Genomic DNA, 23,163 nt, shown 5'->3' on the forward strand with positions numbered 1-23,163 from the left:
TCCAGAGAGGCCTGCATTCACTGTCCAATGTAAATTATACCCTCTCCAAACTCCCCAGCTCCTCTCTGTGTCACCTTCTTTTACTTTATTTATTTATTTATGCATGCATGCATGCTGGTCAGGGTGTTTGAACTCAGGGCCTAGGTGCTACTCCTGAGCTCTTTTTGCTTAAGGCTAGTGCTCTACCACTTTGAGCCATAGCTCCACTTCCAGCTTCCTAGTGGTTAATAGCAGATAAGAGTCTCACGGCCTTTCCTGTCCTGGCTGGCTAGGAACCATGATCCTTAGATCTTAGCCTCCTGAGTAGCTGGGATTATAAATGCAAAGCACTGGCCCCTAGCTAGGACAATTACTTTCTAGACAATATCATGATTTTACTTGGAAAGTATGTGAGAAAGAAATTAGCCCCCGCCCCTCCACCCTATAACTGTGAAGCATTAACTTAAGCCTGGTTTGGCCTATAAACAAAGGTCCTTGTCCATAAAGCTGTCCATTTTCTCACTCCTGTGCTTTCTGTTCTGCAGTGAGTTTTGAAGGCTGCACCGGCCGGCCAAGGACAGTCTACTTTTCTGATGACTCCCGATTCAAAGTGGCCACAGATGGTGTGGTCTCCGTCAAAAGACCTCTACAGCTGCATAAAGTAGAGACCAGTTTTTTGGTCCACACCTGGGACTCCACCTACAAGAAGTTCTCCGTCAAGGTGACACTGAAGGCAGTGGGACGCCACCACCACCACCACCACCGTGTATGTTGGGCTGTTTCTCTCGCTCTCTCTTTTTACATTATAATTGTGTTGTTATTATTAAGGTGTTGGACAGAGGGGTTACCATTTCATAAGTCAGGTAATGAGCGCATTTCATGTTTTAGATGATGTCACCTCTTCATTGACTTCCTCCCAGTTTCCCCCTTCCACCTCTGCCCACAAGTTACATAGGTCATTTTCCACATAGTGGAAATGTCTACTGAGTAGCAGGATTGCATTTGTTTACCCTTCTTCCCTCCGCGTCTCCCCTTCTCCCCTGCTACGCTCTTCCCTTTGCTCCTACCCCCCCAAAAAAAAAAGAAAAACAAATACCAATACTACCAACATCAAATCTCCCCTAAAACCAACCTTTGTTTCCATTTCCTGGAAGTATTTTCAAGAAATATTATTTTGAATGTCCAGAGAAGTTATACTATTGTGTTCCTCCCCTAAGGGGATCTCCGTTAGTCTGACACCGTGTGTATGGGGGGGGGTGGCTAGAGTACCTGTAGTCCTAGGTTTTGTCAATATCTATCTATCTATCTATCTATCTATCTATCTATCTATCTATCTATCTATCTATCTATCTATCTATCTATCTATTTTTTTGGGGGGGGGTCAGTCGTGGGGCCTGAACTCTGGGCCTGGGCGCTGTCCCTTAGTTCTTCAGCTCAAGGCTAGCACTCTACCACTTGAGCCACAGCGCCACTTTTTCTGCTTATGTGGTGCTGAGGAATCGAACCCAGGGCCTTATACATTTGAGACAAGCGCTCTACCACTGAGCCAACTTCCCAGCCCTTATCATTATATTTTAAATCCACCTTCCACATGGGAGAGAAAACACGCGCCATTTGCCTCTCTGAGCTCAGCTTAGCATGCTTTGTTCTAGGTCCATCCATTTCCCTGCAAATGACATAATCTTCTTTGTAATGGATGAGTAAAATTCCATTGTGTATAGGTACTACATTTTATGGAGCCGCTCATCTATTGTAGGTCATCTGGGCTGTTTTCATGACTTGGCTATTGTGGATAGTGCAGCAGTGAACATGGCTACGCAAGTATCTTTACTGCATTCTGACTTGTACTGCTCTGGATAGATTCCTAGGAGTGGTGTGGCTGGGTCCTAGTGAATGGGCTGTTTCTTTTTGTTGATTGTGGGGCTTGAACTCAGGGCCTGGGCGCTATCCCTGAGCTCTTTTGCTCAAAGGTAGCACTCTACCACTTTGAGCCACAGCACCACTCCCATTTTTCTGGTGGTTAATTAGAGATAGAGTCTTACAACTTTCCAAGCTGGCTTTGAACCATGATCCTCAGATCTCAGCTTCCTAAATCACTAGGATGACAGGTGTGAGTCACTGGCACCCAGCGTGGAATGGGCTGTTTCTCAGTTCGCTGTTTCTTTCAGGCTGCTCTGCTATCCCATCCACATGGCTCCGCCTTGGCATTATGGACGTTTGGACTATGCACTATGGGATATTGAGCAGCATCCCTGGCCTTAACCTACCACACAGCAAAAGAACCAAAAATACTTCCAAAGTAGGATGTGATCGCTCACTTCTGTAACTACTTAGGAGGCAGAGATCAGGAGGATGCTGGGTCAAGGCCAGTCTAGGCAATAAGTTCCTAAGGCCCATCTCAACTAATAATAAAAGGATGAGTGGGGTGGTTGAAGCCTGGATCATAGTTCAGGCTGGTTCCAGCATAGTTACAATACCCTATTCAATGGAAGCAGGTAGGTACTGGTGACTCATTCTTGGAATCCTAGCTACTCGGGAGGCTAAATCTAGGAATCATGGTTTGGACTTTTATCTCCAATTAACCAGCCAAAAAAGCTGGAAGTGAAAGTAGGGCTCAAGTTGCAAAGTGTCAGCCTTGAGTGAACAAGTCAAGGCAAGAGCCCAAGACTCTGAGTTCAATCCCAGTACTAGCACAAAAGAAAGAAGGAAAGGAGGAAGAAAGGAAAGAAAAAAAGAAAGAGGCTGGGATGTAGCTCAGTGGCAAAGCGCTTGCCTAGCAAGTGTAACATCCTGGATTCGATTGCCAGTAACAAAAAAGAAAAGACAAAAAAAAAAGAAAGAAAGAAAGGAGAAAAGACATGGAAGCAAATAGGGTTGGGCAGTTGATAAATGATAGAGAGCCTGCCTAGCCAGTGTAAGGCCCTGAGTTCAAATCCCAATTACCTACTCCCTTCCCTCCCCCTGCTAATAAACCTTTCTAGATACTCTGGCTTCCGTGAAGCCATTGCACATTGCACATGTCTAAATCTGAGTTGTAGGGATCAGATATTGGGCAGCGGGTAAAGGCACAGACCCTGCCTGGGACTGAGTCCATTGACCCCAGGTAACCCAAGGGGGAATTGCTTTACTGTCACTGCATGTTTCCCTGTCTATATAAAATGATAGCAAGGACATGTGAAATGTCAGACATGCACGGTTGGTATCCATGGGGCATTGGTCCCAGAATCCTCCTTACTCTGTATCCATACAAACATCTGGATGTTCAAGTCCCTTCTATAAAATGGCATAGTATTTACATATAAACCATTTAAAAAATCCCTATTAATTATACTACCTCACACAGCATAGATGCTGTACCCATCCATCATTCCATTTTATTGAAGAATGACAAGGAAAAAAAGCTGTATATGTTCAGTAGAGACTTTTTTTTGAGATAGGTTCTTGCTAGGTAGCACAAGTTTGGCATAAAATTTGGGATCCTACTGCTCTAGCTTTCTAAATGCTGGGGCTTACAGCTGTCCACCATCATAATTTTTTTTTGGGGGGGGGTCTGGTTGTTGGGCCTGAACTCTGGGCCTGGGCACTGTCCCTCAGCTCTTCAGCTCAAGGCTAGCACTCTACCACTTGACCACTATGCCACTTCCGCTTTTTGCTTATGTGGTGCTGAGGAATCGAACCCAGGGCCTCTGGCATGCAAGGCAAGCGCTCTACCACTGAGCCACCTTCCCAGCCCCCACCATCATAATTTAAAAGAAAAAAAATTAATTTACAGTTAATTGAGCCCATGGATGGGGGCAGGGGACATTGTAGTAGTAGGCGCTCATTTATTGTTAGCTGTTGATGTCATTTCCTTCCTCCAGACTGGATGGAGTGAGAGGTGGTTTTTCTAGTCATTTTATTCTTCATATTTCTCAGCAGAGGCCTTCTTGGCAAAGAACGCGGAAGAAGCAGTGGAGAGCCTCTGCTCCTTCCAGACTGTCACTTCCCCATTGCTTTTAAGACCTGCCCATTCAATCCATCACTTCCCTGGAGTCTGGCTAGCTAAACTGGTTTTGAATGGAAAAGTGTGTCATTCTAAGTTCTTGGCAAGAATATTTCTGGAGGTTGTTCCCCAAAGACAAATGCCTTTGCCAGGTGTGTGTGTGTGTGTGTGTGTGTGAGAGAGAGAGAGAGAGAGAGAGAGAGAGAGCATGTGTGTGTGTGTGTGTCAGTCTGAGCACTGTCCCTGAGCTTTTTTTGCTCAAGGCTCTACCACTTGAGCTACAGTGCCAATTAGTGGATAACTGGATAATTGAAGATAAGAGTCTCAGACTTTGCTGCCTGGGCTGGCTTTGAACTACGATCCTCAGATCTCAGCCTTCTGAGCAGTTACGATTACAGGCATGAGCCACTGACTTAACACCATTACCAGTTTAAAAACTGTTCCTATGGCACTTCCCAACAAAGTGTCTCTCCCAGGAATGTTCTAGTTGCATTTGCTTACTGCCTCAGACACAAGGGCTGTGCTGTTAAGTGCAAAGCCTTTAAGTGGCTCCTGGCTTCTTTTCCCTGAAGACTCCTAATAGGCATGGAATGGAATGGTCCTTCAGGTAGGGCTCAGGTTTCTCTCTAGTGTAATTAGGCCAGAGAAAGGAGGGACTTACCACCTGTCTCCAATGGGTCCATCATTCATGTAAGTTCTTCAGGGAATTCTTGCTTGGCATCTGCCTATGCCGAAGCAGGACTGAGCCTGGCTCTTCTTCCCTCCCCACCTCTGCCTACTGGGTTTCCATTTCTGCTGTATCAGGATTTGGTTCAAGTCTGTATTGTATAAAATCCCCAATTAGAGGAGTTTATGGGGAGTATTCTCTTTGTAAGTTGAAGAAGTTCATATGTAACCGCTGAGCCCAGTATGAAGACTCTACAGTCCTGAGGAGCTCAGGGTTCTTTCCTTTCTGCCCATGGCATTTGTAAGATGTTGCCTATGATGCCTAAGTTGGCCTCAAACTCTGGATCTTCCTGCTTCAGCCTCCAGAGTACTGGGGGTACATTCCTCTACCACTGTCCCTGGCTTTTCTTCCATGCTTACATCATGATCTGTGTTGTGGCTGCAACTCTAATCATCTCTTCAGAATTCTTTTTTGATCAGAACAGGGGAGGTGGGTGGGGAGAGAGAAACAAACATTGCTTTGCTATTTATCTTAATTTCTTCTTCTCCAAAGTTAAGAAACGTTGATGGAGTTTTCCTGCTTATATTGTAGTAGGCAGAAGTTAGCTTCATCACATTCACATCTGGCTACAAGTGTGGCGTTCTTACCAAAGTACAGTCTTAAGCAAAGTGTGGGCTTTGAATTGCTTAGCTTGCTTTATAGCTGATACCCTTTGCTATTTAAACCATACTTCTACTTCTGGCTTTTTGCTAATTAGTTGGAGGTAAAGAGTCTCTTGATTTGTCTGCCTGAACTGGCTTTGGATTTCAATCCTCACATCTCAGTAGCTAGTATTACAAGCATGAACCACTGGCCCCAGCTTGTAATTTTGATGCTTTGAATCTAAACTAAAGCCTGGAAGTGAGGCTCGATCAAACTTAGCACACAAAGACCAGTGCCCATGAGTAAATATCTTCATGTCTACAGTTGCAGATGAGAGAGAAAGAAATTGCTTCTAGAAGCTTTACTGTGTTACCACTAATCACCTTAAAACACTTAAACAATTTGCTGTGTCTTTTCTTTCCATCACAACTCTCTTATTTCTCCGAGTGTGCAGAAAGTTTGTTTGGCTTTTTTTTTGCCCATGAATAGTCTCAAGCGTTCTTTTGGCTCCTATCCCAATAGTCTCTGTTAGAACAAATAGAAATCCTACAGATTAAGAGGTTTGCATTGATCACAAAGTAGTTCTTAATATCAGTTTCCAAAACGTACTTGTTTGGCTGCTGATTTCACTTTGGGGAACTATATCCCTTAGGAAAAACAAAAATAGATTGAAGCTATGATTATTCAAGCTAATGAATGATGTCTAACTTTAAGTCATTTAGAGTACAAAGTTGCAATAAAGATGACAGATCTGCTAGATGCTAGTGGCTCACACCTGTAATCAGATCTCAGGAGGCTGAGATCTGAGGATCGAGGTTCAAAGCCAGACCAGGCAGGAAAGGCCGTAAGACTTTTATCTCCAATAAACCACTCAGAAAACCAAAAGTGGTGCTGTGGCTCAAGTGGTAGAGTGCTAGCCTTGAGCTGAAGAATTGAGGGACAGCGCCGAGACCCAGAGTTCAAGCCCCATGACTGACCAAAAAAAAAAAAAAAATGACAGATCTATCACACAGCCTTGATACATTTCAGTACAAAATCCTTAGACTACCAGTGCCTCGCACCTGTAATACTAGCTACTCAGGTGGCTGAGATCTGAGAATCAAGGTTCAAAGCCTGGGCAGAGAGGGTGCCTTCCTGAGCAGACAAATCTGAGAAACTCTAATTTCCAATCAACCAGAAAATAGAAAGTCAGAAGTGGAGATGTGGCTCAAGTGGCAGAATGTCAGCCTCGAGCGAAAAAGCCGAAGGAGAGTGCACGGGGCCCTGAGTTCAAGCCCCAGTACCAGCACACAGCAACAGCAACAATAACAAACTCTCAGATTTAGAACTGTGTGTGCATAATGATTATTTGAATTCTGGGCACTAAGAAGAATCATAAGAGAATATAGTGTTGGGGCTGGGAAGGTGGCTCAGTGGTAGAGTGCTTGCCTTGCATGCATGCGGCCCTGGATTCGATTCCTTAGCACCACATAAGCAGAAAAAGCTGGAAGTGGTGCTGTGGCTCAAGTGGTAGAGCGCTAGCCTTGAGCTGATGAGCTGAGGGACAGCGCCCAGGCCCAGAGCTCAGGCCCCATGCCTGGCAAAAAACAAAACAAAGAGAATATAGTGTTTATTATATGGATATTTGGTCAGTTTTCTGCCACTGTAACAAAGTCTCTAAGCAATTAACTTATAAAGACAAAAAAGTTGGTTTTTGGTCATGGGTTAGGAGATTCTAGTTCTAGCATCTAGTGGACTTACATATTGGTCCTTCAGTGAGAGAAGCCCATCATGGTGGTTGTTTGTGACAGAACAAACCACTTATCCCAAAAGCAAAGGAGAGACTAGGACTCCCTTCTAGAGCATCCTCCCATTGATTCCGAAGTCCTCTCTCTAGCTTTCACCTCCTAAAGTTTCCCCTGTCCGTCTAGAAGGCATTGCGCCTCTGTGCTCCAATCCTGAAGGGTTCTTTTTTTTTCTTTTTTGGTGTACGTGGGGTTTGAACTCTGGGCCTGGGCGCTGTCCCTCTGCCCTTCAGCTCAAGGCAAGCACTCTACCGCTTGAGCCACAGCACTACTTCCGGTTTTCTAGTGGTTTATTGGAGATAAGAGTCTCACGATGTTCCTGCCCAGGCTGGCTTTAAACCTCTATCCTCAGATCTCAGCCTCCTGAGTAGCTAGGATTACAGGTGTGAGCCACCAGCACCCGGCGGTTCATTGATTTTTGATTTGACTTTTCATTAAGGATAGTATATATAAGTTGTCATCTAGAAGAGACTGTGTTGGTCTATTACAACCTTACATTGTCCTCCGGAGGCTGGAGACATTAAGTAGGTATGTTGGACTGTATGTCTTCTGAGTGACTTCATTTTGTATCTTCTTCTCTTTTAGGACCTTGCTCCTGAAAACAAGACACAAGTGCTCACATTTCCCAGCTCCCACCATGGTCTCAGAAGACAGAAGAGGGATTGGGTTATCCCCCCCATCAGCTGCCCAGAAAACGAAAAAGGGCCATTTCCTAAAGACCTGGTTCAGGTAGAGGAAACATTGTCTATTTCTCTGTGGAGAATATGTCAGGCTGACTGAGGAAAGAAAAAGCTTCCCCTACCGCCTTTGTGAGGATCGCTCCTTACCAATTTTCTTCCTTTCTGTTTTTGTCTTCAGATCAAATCCAACAGGGACAAAGAAACAAAGGTTTTCTATAGCATCACTGGCCAAGGTGCCGACAAACCCCCTGTGGGCGTGTTTATTATTGAAAGAGAAACAGGATGGCTGAAGGTGACCGAGCCACTGGATAGAGAAGACATCGCCAAGTATATCGTGAGTGTCTCTTGGAAGCTTGTTGATCATACGGTAACAGATTTCTCAAATTTTTGGTCAAACCATGATTGGTCAGACATTCTGGATAGGGGAGGAGCTTAACTTAGCATCTCTTGATATCCTGATGAGGGGAGAAGACAAGAGAACCCAGGAGAGCGGGCTGGGAAGGTGGCTCGGTGGTAGAGCGCTTGCCTTGCATGCCTGAGGCCCTGGGTTCGATTCCTCAGCACCACATAAGCAAAAAGAAAAAAGCTAGAAGTGGTGCCATGGCTCAAGTGGTAGAGCGCTAGCCTTGAGTTGAAGAGCTGAGGGACAGCACCCAGGCCCAGAGTTCAGGCCCCACAACCGGACCCTCCCCCCAACTCAAAAAAAAAAAAAAAAGAGAGCCCGGGAGAGTGGAGGGTTGCTCATTTTTCCTCTTAAGAGAAAATGTAAAGGAGAATCTTTTCAGATCGTGAATCAGTTTAGGGCTAAGATATCAATCTATTCTTGGGGCTGGAAGTTCCTTAATGTAAAAGAAGAGGAAGAATGATGGTATTGGCGAACAAAATCTGTTTCTGGAAATTGATAGCAATATGAGCTCAGGAGAGCATGTTTTAGGATTCATGTTCATCCCTAGTTTTTTTTTTTTCTTTTCTTTTCTTTTCTGGTACGGGGCCTTGAACTCAGGGCCTAGGTGATATTCCTTAGCTTTTATGCTCAAGGGTGGTGCTCTACCACTTGAGCTACAGTTCTACTTCTAGCTGTTGGTGGTTAATGGGAGGTTAAAGTCTCCTGGATTTTTCTATCCAGGCTGGCTTTGAACTGTGATCCTCAGATCTCAGCCTCCTGAGTAGCTAGGATTACAGGTGTGAACCAACAGTACCCACTTTTCCCCTATTCTTGACATGGACAATGAGAGGTCTGACTTGGGGGGGTCCTGTGTGCTCTCCAGCCCATGGGTCTCAATTTTATGATCTACTTGAAGCAGCAGCTCATGTGGGAGAAAAGTCCCCCACTGGAGCTCCTGTCAGAGTGGGAAGAGTGGAAACCAGACAGAGCTGCTCTGGCCAGACCCCTCCACTTCTCCCACTTCTTTCTCCAGGGCCTAAGTAACCCCTGTTGATTCTTACAGCTCTATTCTCACGCCGTGTCATCCAATGGGAATGCAGTGGAGGATCCAATGGAGATCGTGATCACAGTGACAGATCAGAATGACAACAAGCCCGAGTTCACCCAGGCAATCTTTGAGGGCTCAGTCATGGAAGGAGCTCTTCCAGGTATTTCTGGTCACAAGGAGCCACACACTTAGACTCTATGGACCCCAAAGGGTTGGCACTAGAGCTTGGGACCAAAGGTCACTGAAGTTGACCTTTTATATGGACGGATGTTCTTTGGAAACGACTGTGTGTGTATGTGGATCACTTGAGCTATAGGAATATGCACCAATAGGAACATTTTAAGAACATTCTTTTTTTTTTTGGTCGGTTGTAGGGCTTGAACTCTAGGCCTGGGCGCTGTCCCTCAGCTCTTCAGCTCAAGGCTTAGCACTCTACCACTTGAGCCACAGCACCACTTCCAGTATTCTGGTGGTTTATTGGAGATCAGAGTCTCACAGATTTTCCTGCCAGGGCTGGCTTTGAACCTCCATCCTTAGATCTAAGCCTCCTTAGTAGCTAGGATTACAGGCTGAGCCACTGATGCCCGGTAAAAACATACTTTTTCATTAAGAAACAGATCCTTGGCTAATACCTTCAACCCCACACAACTCCTCTCTCTCTCTCTCTGCTTTCCTTGTGTCAGTCATGGTGCTTGAACTCAGGGCCTGAGTGCTGTTCCTGAGCTTTTTTTTTTTTTTGCTGAAGACTAGTGCTTTGAGCCATAGCACCACTTCCAGTTGTTAGCTGGTTAATTAGAGTTAAGAGTCCCACAGCCTTTCCTGCCTGGGCTGGCTATGAACCTCAATCCTCTGATCTCAGCCTTCTGAGTAGCTAGGATTATAGGTGTGAGCCACCACTGCTAGCTCACCTTTAGCTTTTTGATGGTCAATTGGAGATTGGAGATCTCTTGGACTTTCCTACTTAAGCTAGTTTCAAACCACGATCCTCAGATCTCAGCCTCCTGTGTAGCTAGAATTACAAGCATGAAACACCCATGTCAGGCTTTCCTGCTAATTTTTAAAAAATTTATTATTATAAAGTTGATATATAGAGGAGTTACATAACCTGCTCATTCTTAAAAGAATTTTGGAATTGGAGTTGTGGTTCAAGTAGTGGAGCTATAGACATGAACAAAAAAGCTGTGCAAAGATGGGATTCTGCCCTGAGTTCAAGCCACCCCCACCCCCACCCCCCACCCCCGTATAATTAGAGAGCTTTGTATGGTGTTGAATGCCAGTATGTCCAGTACTATGGAAACAGAGACAGGAAGATCTTGAGTTCAAAGCTAGCCTGGATTACATAGAAGAACATGGTCTCAAAAAAACAGAAAAGGGCTGGGAATGTGGCTTAGTGGTAGAGTGTTTGCCTAGCATGCATGAAGCCCTAGGTATAAACAGAAAAAGCCTTAAGTGGTGCTGTGGCTCAAATGGTAGAGTGCTAGCCTTGAGCAAAAAGAAGCTCAGGGACAGTCGCAAGCCTTGAGTTCAAGCCCCAGAACTAGGGGCGGGGGAACAAAAAAGCAAAAAATCCCTCCAATTTTACTTAGATACTAATACATTGTTAGTCACTTATTATGTTTGCTTTTTTTCCCCTTCCACCTTGAAGATCATAGTCTCAAATGACAGTAAAATGGGGCTGAGAAGCCATGGCAGAGAATTCTGGAAGTTTCCATCGCATTCAATTATTTATCATCCCTAGTGCTCCTCCCCTCCCCCTTTGAAACGAGTCAAGTCCCCAGCTTATTTGGTGTGGCATGCCTTCTGCTCTCCTAGCACTTTGGTGTGGATTTGAGAAATTAGGCCACATAGCTCCCATAGCAAAAGTCTGAAGGGTTCCTGGCGTGTCACTCAGGACAGGTGCAGGTCAGCGGCCCTGAGCAAATCCACGCACATGTGACACCGTGTGCTCAAGTCTCCTCTGGTGTCTCCAGGCACCTCTGTGATGCAGGTCTCCGCCACGGACGCAGATGACGACGTAAACACCTACAATGCTGCCATTGGTTACTCCATTCTCAGCCAAGAGCCGGAGGAGCCCGACAGGAATATGTTCACCATCAATAAGGAAACAGGGGTCATCAGTGTGTTCACCACAGGGCTGGACCGAGAGGTGGGTCGGGGCTCATCAGGATCCAGTGGGAGGAGAAGGCAAACATATTTAGTCTCATCCCCTTGGACAGTGAAGAACTCTGCAGAACCAGGGGTCCATGTGTGGGCTGAGGTTCTGAGCCTGGATGCCCCGTAGGCAGGTGATGGTCGATTAGGGATGTGTAGATGTAAAGGGCTGGGCCAGCCTGGGCTGCTTCTGACTCAGGCATGTTTGGTCCTGTCTGCAGAGCTACCCCACGTACACGCTGGTGGTTCAAGCTGCTGACCTTAATGGTGAAGGCTTAAGTACGACTGCCAAAGCTGTGATCAACGTCATGGACATCAATGACAACGCTCCCATCTTTAACCCCACCACGGTAATCCTGTGTCTCCTTACTGCTTTCTGAAGGAGGGTCACAACTTGCTCCTGGGCAAACCCTTGGATAGCATTTCCAGACTGGTAGAAGTTAACCTCAATCTGCAAGGATTTATTGACAGATATTTATTTGGTGGTTAATGGGAGATAGGATTAATGGACCACTTTTCTATGCTGGGCATTATGTTATATGAATGATCTAATCACAAGATTCCTGGCTTGTGGCACTTATGTTCTAGTCAGGGAGATGTGTGGCAAGTTATAGGACTCAATAAACAGAAGAATTTTAAAGCGAGGTGCTGGTGGCTCATGCTTGTAATCCTAGGTACTCAGGAGGATGAGATCTGAGGATTGGGGTTCAAAGCCAAGTCCAGGCAGGAAAAGTCCAAGAGAATTTTATGTCCAATTATCCACACAAAGCCAGAAGAGGAGCAGTGATATGACCTTGACCACTAACCTTGGGCAAAACAGCTTAGGGACAGTGTCCAGGCCCAGAGTTCAAGCCTGAAGTACTGGCACACACAGAAAAGAATGATGATAACAAAACAACAACAACAAAAAAAAACACTTAATTTTATATTCAATCACCTAGAAGTTGATTTAATGTTTGTAACAGTGGCTTGGCTATTGTGGCTTAAACAGGTACAGATGACAATCCTTGGTACAAAGCATCCACAATATCACCTTGTGGCCCAAAATGGCTGCTGTGGCTCCAGCTACTCACGTCTTCTTTATTCAGGAAAGGAAGGAGGGCAAAGGTCACAAAAGGCATTGCTATTGCTTCAGTTACTCTTACATTCAGCACTTTTACATTCCTAAGACATTGCATTGGCAGCTGCCATCTGTAAGGGAGATACAGCAGTTTAGGAGCATCAGCCATCCTAACCTAGTCACTGAGTATGAGGAGGCTTTACAAAGACAGTGGGTGATATTTACATTGAGACTTAAAGCAGAAGTAGGACAGGAAAAGGATTCTCAGCAGAGGCATCAGTGTGTACAAAATGAGTTGAGTCCAGAAGAAGCTTGCTGGGCATGGTAGCGCACACCTATAATCCCAGGGAGGCTGAAGCAAGGGGATCATGAATGCAAGACCAGCCTGAGCTACCTAGTAAGTTTGAGTCCACCTTGAGCTACATAGTGAGACCATGTTTCAAATGAAGGAAGGAAGGGAGGGAGGAGGCAGCTGCTCTGTGCACAGAAAGTACTGAAAAACAGCCATGGAAAGACCTGAATAAGCCAGGCACCAGTGGCTCACGCCTGTAATCCTAGCTACTCAGGAGGCTGAGATCTGAGGGTCATGGTTCAAAGCCAGCCCAGGAAAGTTTGTGAGACTCTTATCTCCAGAAAACCAGAAGTGGTGCCATGGCTCAAGTGGTAGAATGCTCACATTGAGCTGAACAGCTCAGGGACAGTGCCCAGGCCCAGAGTTCAAGCCCCATGACCGACCCCCCCCCCAAAAAAAAAAGACCTGAACATAGGGGACATTGCTGAAGTCTTCTGAGCAGAGCACAGACCACTGTAATAATCACTGTGAAGACACTGCTGAGGAGCTCAGTCTCAGGGCCTTGGGAAACCACTTGTTCAGGGCTATGGGCTCCTCCATGCCGTGATACGACACCTTGTTTCTAGTGTTTCTGGGATGGGCACTTCCTCCTAAACCTCTGCCTGTCATCTCACCTTGCCTTGTTATAGTTCTTATGTCTCTTCCTGCCTTGAACTTAAACCAGGAATCTATCAGTCAAGATTGATCAATTGATTGATTATTGATTGCAGTACGAGGGTCAGGTGTATGAGAATGAAGTTAATGCTGTCATCACCACACTGAAAGTGACAGATGCCGACACCCCCCACACCCCAGCGTGGCAGGCCGTATACACCATATTAAATGATCAGGAGCAACAATTCGTCATCGTTACAGACCCCAAAACCAACGATGGCATTTTGAAGACAGCAAAGGTGTGTATAAATACCCAGAAAGATGTAGCACCCCAGGGCTGGGAATGTGGCTGAGTGGTAGAGTGCTTGCCTAGCATGCATGGAGCCCTGGGTTTGATTCCTCAGTACCACATAACCAGAAAGAGCCAGAAGTGATGCTGTGGCTCAAGTGGTAGAGTCCTAGCCTTGAGCAAAAAAGAAGATCAGGGTCAGTGCCCAGGCCCTGCGTTCAAGTCCCAGGGCTAGCAAAATAAAAAAGATATAGCACCCCTTGTAGTGTCTCTCCCTTGTCTCCTGGAGTCTTCTCAGAAGTGGGTTAGCACTGTCATGATGATGGTGTGGCGGCTTTCCCAAGTCTGGGTGGACCGAGGATGTAGGGGTTTGCTGTGACTCTACTCTGAGATCAAAGAGGAAGTAAGTACCATTGGCTCTAGCAAGTTCTTTCCACAGCCATTTGCCTTCCCTAAACCCCTTCACAAATGAGAGGGAGCAGAGTAGACTAGTCTTGGCTGACTATTTTAGAAGCCAAGCTTTTTGAAGAATGTTCTAGATGTAGGTAAATTGGGCACTAGTAGCCCATGCCTGTAAATCAACTCTTGGTGCCCAGTAGACTGAGATCTAAGGATTCATGGTTTGAAGCCAGCCTGAGCAGACAAATCTGGGTGACTCTATCTCCAGTTAACTCCGGCAAAAATGCCGGAAGTGAGTTTTGGCTCTCACGGTAGAGTGCTAGCAGAAGTGACAAAGCTGAGCCAGGGTGCAAGACCCTGAGTTCAAGCCCTGGTGGTACCTTGAAGTTAGTCTGCTAAGAGATGCTTAGAGTAGCATGTTTGAAAGAAATATTCAAGGGATTTTTTAAAAGTGTTTTTTTTTTACCTAGCATATCTCTTGCTCTTTATTCATCATCATTGTGTGCTGTGGGAGTCAGACTCCAGGCCTGAGTATTTAATTTTTATTTTTTATCTCTTCTGCTTCTCCAGGGCTTGGATTTTGAGACCAAGCAGCAGTACATTCTCCAAGTGACTGTGCAGAACGTGGACGCCTTTGCCGTGAGTCTCCTCACCTCCACGGCCACCATCACTGTGGACGTGATAGACGTGAACGAAGCCCCCATCTTTGTGCCCCCCGAAAAGAAAGTAGAAGTGCCTGAAGATTTTGGTGTGGGTCTGGAGATAACATCCTATACCGCCCGGGAGCCAGATGTCTTTATGAAACAGACAATTACGTAAGTGTGAGGCGACTGGGTGTGTCGGGGGAGGAGGAGACTGAGGATAGATCGTTCTTCAGCTCCATTCTGCTCGTTGTTCCTAGTCTAAGCCCAAGCTTGCATCTCCCCAGGTACCGAATTTGGAGGGATACTGCCAACTGGCTGAAGATTGATCCAGAAACTGGTGCCATATTCACGCTGGCTGAGATGGACAGAGAGGACCTGGAGCACGTGAAGAACAGCACATACACGGCCCTCATCATCGCCACTGACAATGGTACGAGGCCACCAGGGGCCTTGGCTGCCTGGCCCTCCTGGCGAACCTCCCTGCTCTGCCCTGCCCTCCTTTGTCTGTGAGTTCATTTCCTACCCCTCCTCTTTCGAGATGCTGGTCCTGGGGCTTGAACTCAGGTCCTGGGCACACTGTTCCTGAGCTTTGGGGCTCAAGGCTTGCCTGAGTCAAAGTCCCACTTCCAGCTTGATTCTTTTAGAAGTTAATTGGAGATAAGCATCTCCTGGATTTTCCTGTCTGGGCTGAATTTGAACCATGATCCTCAGATCCTAGCCCCCTGAGTAGCTAGGATTATAGGCATGAGCTACTGTCTCCTGACTATTCTTTTTCTCTTAACTTTTTTTTTTTTTTGGTGCTGGTACTGGAGGTTGAAGAGGAGGAAGGAGTCATTGGTGTTCCTCTATGTTTCTTTGTAGGTTCTCCAGTCGCCACCGGAACAGGAACCCTTCTCCTGGTCCTCTCCGACGTGAATGACAACGCCCCCATTCCTGAACCTCGGAATTTACACTTCTGCCAGAGGAATCCTCAACCCCAAGTCATCAACATCATTGATCCAGACCTTCCCCCCAATACTTCTCCCTTCACGGCTGAGCTGACCCATGGGGCCAGTGTGAACTGGACCATCGAATACAACGATCCAGGTGGGAACTCGAGCTCTGCCCACCAAACTTTTCCCTCCACAGTCCCCACAGCTGAGTTCCCTGTGCAGTTCCACACACCAGGCTTTCTAAGAACATTCAAAGCACCATATCAAAGGCCCCTCCCTCCACCTTCCCTGCCTTTGTCTCCTGTTGCGCAGACATCACTGGCCCATGCAGCTCTGCTTTCTTCCCTCTGCTCTGGAATGTCTTTTTTGGTTGGTCATGGGACTTGAACTAAGGGTCTGGGTGCTGACCCTGAGCTCTTTCGCTCAAGGCCAGCACTCTACCACTTTGAGTCACAGTACCACTTCCAGTTTTCTGGTGGCTAATTGGAGATAAGAGCCTGTGCTGGGATCCTTAGATTTCAGCCTCCTGAGTAGCTAGGATTACAAGCCACCAGTGCCGGCATGCCCAGTTCTGGCATGTCTTTTTTTTTTTTTTTTTTTTGGGTCCGGTCGTGGGGCCTGAACTCTGGGCCTGGGTGCTGTCCCTCAGCTCTTCAGCTCAAGGCTAGCTCTCTACCACTTGAGCCACAGCACCACTTCTGGCTTTTTTTTTCTTTTTGCTTATGTGGTGCTGAGGAATCGAACCCAGGGCCTCAGGCATGCAAGGCAAGAGCTCTACCACTGAGCCACCTTCCCAGCCCTCTGGCATGTCTTTAGTTCCCTAGTAGTTATATTCAAGAATGAGCCAGGAGCTGGTGGCTCACACCTGTAATCCTAATAGCTATGTAAAAGGCTGAGATCTGAGGATCAAGGTTCAAAGCCAGCCCAAGCAGGAAAGTTCATGAGACTCTTATCTCTAAATAACTGCCAAAAAGACAGAACTGTTGCTGTGCCTCAAGTGATAGAGTAGTCTTGAGCGAAAAAGCTCAGGGAGAATGCCCAGGTCCTCCTGAGTTCAAGCCCCAATACTGACTCTCTCTCTCTCTCTCTCTCTCTCTTTCTTTCTCACACACACATACCAAGTTCATTGTTATTTTTCCTTCTCTTGATCTCATTATTTATTACTTTCTCCAGCCCAAGAGTCTCTCATTTTGAAACCAAAGAAGCATCTCGAGTTGGGGGACTACAAAATCAACCTAAAGCTCATGGATAACCAGAACAAAGACCAGGTGACCACGTTGGATGTCATCGTGTGTGACTGCGAAGGGGCCGTGAACAACTGCATGCGAGCCAATTATGTGGAAGCAGGGCTGCAAGTGTCCGCCATTCTGGGCATCCTGGGAGGAATCCTTGCTGTTCTGCGTAAGTACTGCCAGGCTGTCCAGCCTTTCACTTCTCAGGTGGGAAGCATCATCCCCTAGAAATGACTTTTTTTGGGGGGGCTAGGATTCAGGGTAAACAAAGGAAAAGGCTCTCAAAGATGGTGTTTTCAATTAAATAGAAGCTTGTCCCTTACTGAAAATTACAGGGACAAGCAGCCCAGGACCAGAAAGCAGCCCTGCCCTGTTCCATGAAGTCCACAGGGAAGCTAGCCTTCCTACGATTTCATCTTTTTTCATCCTTTGGTGCTTTCCAAGCTTACTCAACTGAAGCTCTGCCACCAGAGCCATGCCTCTGGTCCAACTTTTTGCTGGCTAATTGCAGATGGAGTCTTATAGACTTCCTTTTGTAGGCTAGCTTTGAACTGCAGTCCTTGAGATTTCAGCCCCTGAATAGTTTAGGATTTATAGACATGAACTGTTGGTGACTGACTTCTAGCATCTTTCTCATTCAGAAATTGAATAAAGGGCTGGGAAGGTGGCTCAGTGGTAGAGTGCTTACCTCTCATGCGTGAGGCCCTGGATTCGATTCCTCAGCACCACATAAACAGAAAAGGCCGGAAGTGGCGCTGTGGCTTTAGTGGTAGAGCACTAGCCTTGAGCTGAAGAGCTGAGGGACAGGGCCCAGGCCCAGAGTTCAGGCCCCACGATCAGCAAAAAAAAAGAAAGAAAGAAAGAAAGAAATTGACTACACCTAGAAGATGTCTTTGCTGCACCCTCCCATTTCACTGAGCTGATAAAGAGGTTTTTTGCTAATGTGTAACTTTTCTCTTTTGGTGGTACTGGGATTTGAACTCAGGGGCTTGAGGCTTGCTAGGTAGGTGCTCCACCACTTAAGCCATGCCTCCAGCCCACTAGTATGTAATATATTAGTAATTGGGCACACAAAGAAAAGCACAGCCAGGCGCCGGTAGCTCACGCCTGTAATCCTAGCTACTCAGAAGGTTGAGATCTGAGGATCGTGGTTCAAAGCCAGCCCAGGCAGGGAAGTCCATGCGACTCTTACTTCAACAAACTACCAAAAAGTTGAAAGTGGTGCTATGGCCAGGTAGTAAGTACTACCCTTGAGCAAAAATAATAGTTCAGGGACAGTACCCAGGCCCTGAGTTCAAGTCTCAGGACAAGCAGCAGCAGGAAAAACAAAAACAAAAACTCCTAGGGCCATGGTCTACTTCGTTGTGCAACATATATTGACTGCAGTGACATGACACCATGTACATTGGTGACAATTGTCTCAAAGGCAGCCACTGGCTGTCCCTGGCCACCTGCCTGCATGAGGCTGCTTCCTCTGGACCTGCTTGCGCCTGCCTCTCCTCACTCTCCCTCCTCTTTCCACTCCAGTCCTGATCCTGCTGCTTCTGCTGTTTGTGAGGAGGAAAAGGGCCGTCAAAGAGCCCTTATTGCCCCCAGAAGATGACACCCGGGACAACGTTTATTACTATGATGAAGAAGGAGGTGGTGAAGAGGACCAGGTACATTTAAGCATGTGATAGACGTAATAGCATTCTCTTCTTTTGGAAAAGAAGCAGACATTCACTATGACTGCTTTCCACCCTTTGTTTTTGGTGGTACTAGGATTTGAACTTATGGCTTTGTGCTTGCTAGACAGATACTCTACAGCTTCAGCCACACACCCAGTCTCTTTTCATTTAGTTATTTTTTGGATAGCGTCTTGACTTTATGCCCAAGCCAGCCCAGAGTATGATGTTCCTCGTGGTGATTCCTGGAAAGCTGGGAAGACAGATGATGCCAAGCTTTTTATTGGCTATGATAAAAAGTCCTGCCTGGAGCTATGATCTTTGTTGTACTTCCATTCGACTGAGATTACAGCTGTGAGCTCCAACACCCAGCCTCAAAAGGCTTTTAAATCTATTGAAAATGCCAGGTAGGGGGCTGGGAAGGTAGCTCAGCGGTAGAGTGCATGCCTTGCAAGCATGAGGCCCTGGGTTCGATTCCTCAGCACCACATAAACTGGAAGTGGCACTGTGGCTCCAGTGGTAGAGTGCTAGCCTTGAGCTGAAGAGCTGAGGGACAGCGCCCAGGCCCAGAGTTCAGACCCCATGACTGGCAAAAAAAGAAAATACCAGGTAGATTGTGTCAGTGGACAGTCACTGTGGTACTGCTGTATACTACCCAACCTCAGAAACTCAGTGGCACACAAGAAGTATGGCTTTTTTATATGTTCTAGTTCTCTGGAGAGATTGCTGAACATAGGCTCAAAGAATTTGTGGGTTGGCTGGGGCTCAGCTGATCCAGGCAGAGTTTCGCTGAATGTATTTAAGTGACAAGTTATATAGAAGTCTGCTTTGTTCCCAGAGTGTCATCTCTCTCTACCAGTAGGCTCTCTGACACTGTTGTTGTTGTTGTTGTTGTTGTGTGTGTGTGTGTGTGTGTGTGTGTGTGTGTGTGTGTCACATGACAAAAACATCCATGGGTTCTAATCCTCTCCCAGCAGCTAGGTTGGGGAGTGAGTTGTTGATTACCAAATAATAGCCCACTGATCATGTCCTAGGAAAAGTAAGAGCTGGGGGCTGGTGGCTTACGCCTGCAATCCTAGCTACTCAGGAAGCTGAGATCTGAGGATTGCAGTTCAAAGCCAGCCCAGGCAGGAAAGTCCATGAGACTCTTATCTTCAATAAACCAGAAGCGTTTCTGTGGCTTAAATGGTAGAGCGCTAGCTTTGAGCTGAAGTGCTGAGGGATAGTGCCCAGCCAAGAGTTCAAGCCCCATGACCAACAAAAAAAAAAGGAAGGAAGGAAGGAAAAGTGAGTAAGAGGTTGTGGTCATGCCCATCTGTAATCCCAACTTCTGAGAGGTAGAGATAGAATCTAAGTACAAGGCTGGCCCAGGCAAAAAATAAATAAATAAATCACAAGACCCTCTGTGAATAAACTATAAAGTAACTGGAAGCCTGGCTCAAGTGGTAGTGTACCTGCCTAGTAAACACAAGGTCTTGAGTTCATCCCCAGTAACAACAACAAAAAAGTGAACAAGACACAGGAATTTATATCTATGTCCATAAGTGCTACTAATTTTCAACTGCTGGCTGGAAGACTGTTAATTGGAAAATCATTTCATGCTGATGGGCACAGATTGTCAAATATCATATACATGGTAGTGAGGTCCCATAGTCCTCAAAGCAAACCCAGCTCTGTGTACATGAATGTGGCTCGTTTCACTCTTTGTCATCTTCTGCCTTTTTCTCCTAAGGACTTTGACCTGAGCCAGCTGCACAGGGGCCTGGATGCTCGGCCGGAAGTGACTCGCAATGACGTGGCGCCAACCCTCATGAGTGTGCCCCAGTATCGCCCCCGCCCTGCCAATCCTGATGAAATTGGCAATTTTATTGATGAAGTAAGTAGACAGAGCTGATTGCACCAGGTGCCATAGATCTTTACACCCCTCAGAAAAAAAGAAGGAAAGTGTTTCAAATAGAGCCTTAGGCCAGGCGCCAGTGATACCTGTAAATCCTAGCTACTTAGGAAGCTGAGATCTGAAGATTTCAGTTCAAAGCTAGCCTGGGCAGAAAAGTCCATGAGACTCTGATCTCTAGTTAATTACCAAAAAGCTGGAAGTGGAACTGTGGCTGCAGTGATGGATAGTGTCCAGGCACTGAGTTCAAGCCCTAGTGCTGGCATTTATCCTTCCAAAGGTTTCAGGGATGAAAAGCAGCCTGTATGCGCACTCTATGTATGATCGTCTCATTATTAGCTTCTGTTCATCCTAGCTGGTGCTGTGGGATCCCTTCCCTGGTTTTGGGGAATCATCTTGATTGCCTACATTTTTTTTTGGGGGTCCGGTCGTGGGGCCTAAACTCTGGGCCTGGGCGCTGTCCCTCAGCTCTTCAGCTCAAGGCTAGCGCTCTACCACTTGAGCCACAGCGCCACTTCCGGCATTTTTCTTTTTGCTTATGTGGTGCTGAGGAATCGAACCCAGGGCCTCAGGCATGCAAGGCAAGCGCTCTACCACTGAGCCACCTTCCCAGCCCTGCCTACATTTCTTTTTATCTTTTTTTTTGGCCAGTCCTGGGTCTTGAACTCAGGGCCTGGACACTGTCCCTGAGCTTTTTGCTTAAGGCTAGCACTCTACCACTTGATCCACAATGCCACTTCTGGCTTTTTCTGTGTATGGGGTACTGAGGAATTGAACCCAGGGCATCATGCATGCTAGGCAAGCACTCTGCCACTAAGCCATCTTCCCAGCCCCATTGCCTATATTTCATTTGTCATTTTGGTTTAGGGGTTACCAACACTGCCTGTTTGCCCATCACTTTCTCTCTTCACCCTCATGTCTCCCCCCGACCCTCCCACCTTTCCCCATGCCAGTTCATTAAGATGACACCCTGCAAATCGCTCTGGGGTGCTTTGTCCCATAAGGGCACCTGAGGCATCTGGCCGTGCCCTTGCGGATCCTCCTGTGTTCCTCTTCTTTAGAACCTGAAGGCGGCCGACAGTGACCCCACAGCCCCCCCTTACGACTCCCTGCTGGTGTTCGACTACGAAGGCAGCGGCTCTGAGGCGGCCAGTCTCAGCTCCCTGAACTCCTCCGAGTCCGACCAGGACCAGGACTACGACTACCTGAACGAGTGGGGCAACCGCTTCAAGAAGCTGGCCGACATGTACGGAGGCGGCGAGGACAACTAGGGGACCCCGGAGTCACGTTCCTGTGCCCCAACCCCAGCCCTGCGAATGTGGAATGACGTTGCTGGAGGATGGACTTTCAGAGCTGTTCCCGGAGGTTTTTCTTCCGGAAAGAGACTGATCTGTGATGCAGTTCTATTTTAGAGCTCTCCGCTGTTAGCAAACTCCCCACGTATTCCTTGAGTCTTTTTTTTTTTTTTTTTGACTCTTTCCAAAGTCATCATGTCCCGAAGCTCCCTGAATTTTATTTCAAAAGAGGAATTCCAACCTCAGGGGGTTCTGCTAGCAAGTTATAGATTATCTTGAGAGCTTCCTTCATGTGTCAAAGGAAGGAACTTCTGTTTTGTTGTGTATATACATTTTTCTCCCTTTCCTCCTTCTTTCCCTTTCCTTTTAGACAGGATTTCTCTCTCTCCTCCTCCCTCACCCTCCTCCTCTCTCTACACACAGTCTAGATTGGATTCATGATCCTCTTGCTTCTGCCTCTCTAGTGCTGGGATTACAGGCATGTACTGCCTGGTAAAACAATTTTCTCTTTAAATTGTATGCACTAGTGTTCTATGTTCTGCTATCCATTTATACTCCTGAATTCTGTCCCTTCTTTCCCAGATGGGAGTTTCTGGACACAGAAATGACTGGGTCCTTTTAGAGTAAACGGCCCATGTTTTGTCTGGTTGTATCTCGGCTGGTGGTGTGTGTACTTAGCCCCTTCATGAATGTCGTTTTCCAGGTCCTCAGCACTCACTTGAAATGTCTTTTCTAAGGCAGTGTTAACAATGTGTCACTACAGGCTTCCTTGCTTCCATGCAAGGAGGCTGGGCCATAAAAGGCGGTATGTTTTCAGGTACCACTGAAATTTTCATGTGTCTTTATCACTGACACAAGATTGGTGTATTCTGAGACTCAGCAACAGTGTTCATTGTGCCACTGCCAAAGGAAGACAGGAAACGCAAAAGATGGGCTGGGGGGTGGGGACAGGGCCTCTGTGGCTGCTATCTAGTCACTGGTGCTGAGGTTGATGGAGGCAAATGGCTTCCCTTCCTGAAAATTCTGGCACAATGTTTCTTCTCCTGGATCCTTTTGTACGTGAAGCCTAGAATCCCCAAGTGCCTGCTTTTATGGTGTTTGCAGAAAACCTGGCCACTCTATACCCAGGTCACCAAATTCCAGGTGTGTGTTGGAAATACAGGACATATATATATATATATATATACACACACACACACATATACATATACATACACACTGTCCTAGAGGTTGTGAAGAAGGCGGGGGGGGCACAGGTTTGAATATTCTTTTCTCTTAATTGAGAATGAACATTTTCAGATTTTGACAGCGACTGCAGAATTTTGTTGAAATTGCTTTACCTGGGGAAGAAAGGAAAAATCATACCTTCAATCAGTTGTGGGACTCACATTGCTAATTCTGCCCTTACCACTGTATCTAAGGGAGTGTGGCGTAGAGAATGTCTCTGTAGTTTTTTGAGTGTATATGTGTGGAGGTGTGGATAATTTTGT

At 46.5% G+C, this 23,163-nt stretch overlaps 1 protein-coding gene across 1 annotated transcript in view; it reads left to right on the forward strand.

The window, feature by feature from the left end:
* Cdh1 (cadherin 1, type 1) overlaps nt 1-22,062 on the forward strand; it is a 91,170-nt gene extending 69,108 nt beyond the window's left edge. Inside the window, exons 3-16 of the mRNA XM_013012612.1 lie at nt 525-745; nt 7,640-7,783; nt 7,913-8,068; nt 9,183-9,327; nt 11,138-11,313; nt 11,540-11,668; nt 13,441-13,623; nt 14,583-14,827; nt 14,941-15,086; nt 15,518-15,742; nt 16,762-16,989; nt 18,348-18,478; nt 20,217-20,360; nt 21,440-22,062. Coding sequence (XP_012868066.1) covers nt 525-745; nt 7,640-7,783; nt 7,913-8,068; nt 9,183-9,327; nt 11,138-11,313; nt 11,540-11,668; nt 13,441-13,623; nt 14,583-14,827; nt 14,941-15,086; nt 15,518-15,742; nt 16,762-16,989; nt 18,348-18,478; nt 20,217-20,360; nt 21,440-21,649 — 2,483 coding nt within the window. The 3' untranslated portion in view covers nt 21,650-22,062. The remainder of the gene's footprint in view (nt 1-524; nt 746-7,639; nt 7,784-7,912; nt 8,069-9,182; nt 9,328-11,137; nt 11,314-11,539; nt 11,669-13,440; nt 13,624-14,582; nt 14,828-14,940; nt 15,087-15,517; nt 15,743-16,761; nt 16,990-18,347; nt 18,479-20,216; nt 20,361-21,439) is intronic.
* The last annotated feature ends 1,101 nt before the right edge of the window (nt 22,063-23,163 follow it).

Source organism: Dipodomys ordii, unplaced genomic scaffold (genome assembly GCF_000151885.1).
Source record: "Dipodomys ordii isolate 6190 unplaced genomic scaffold, Dord_2.0 Scaffold18, whole genome shotgun sequence".
In the NCBI taxonomy this organism is placed as follows: Eukaryota; Metazoa; Chordata; class Mammalia; order Rodentia; family Heteromyidae; genus Dipodomys; species Dipodomys ordii.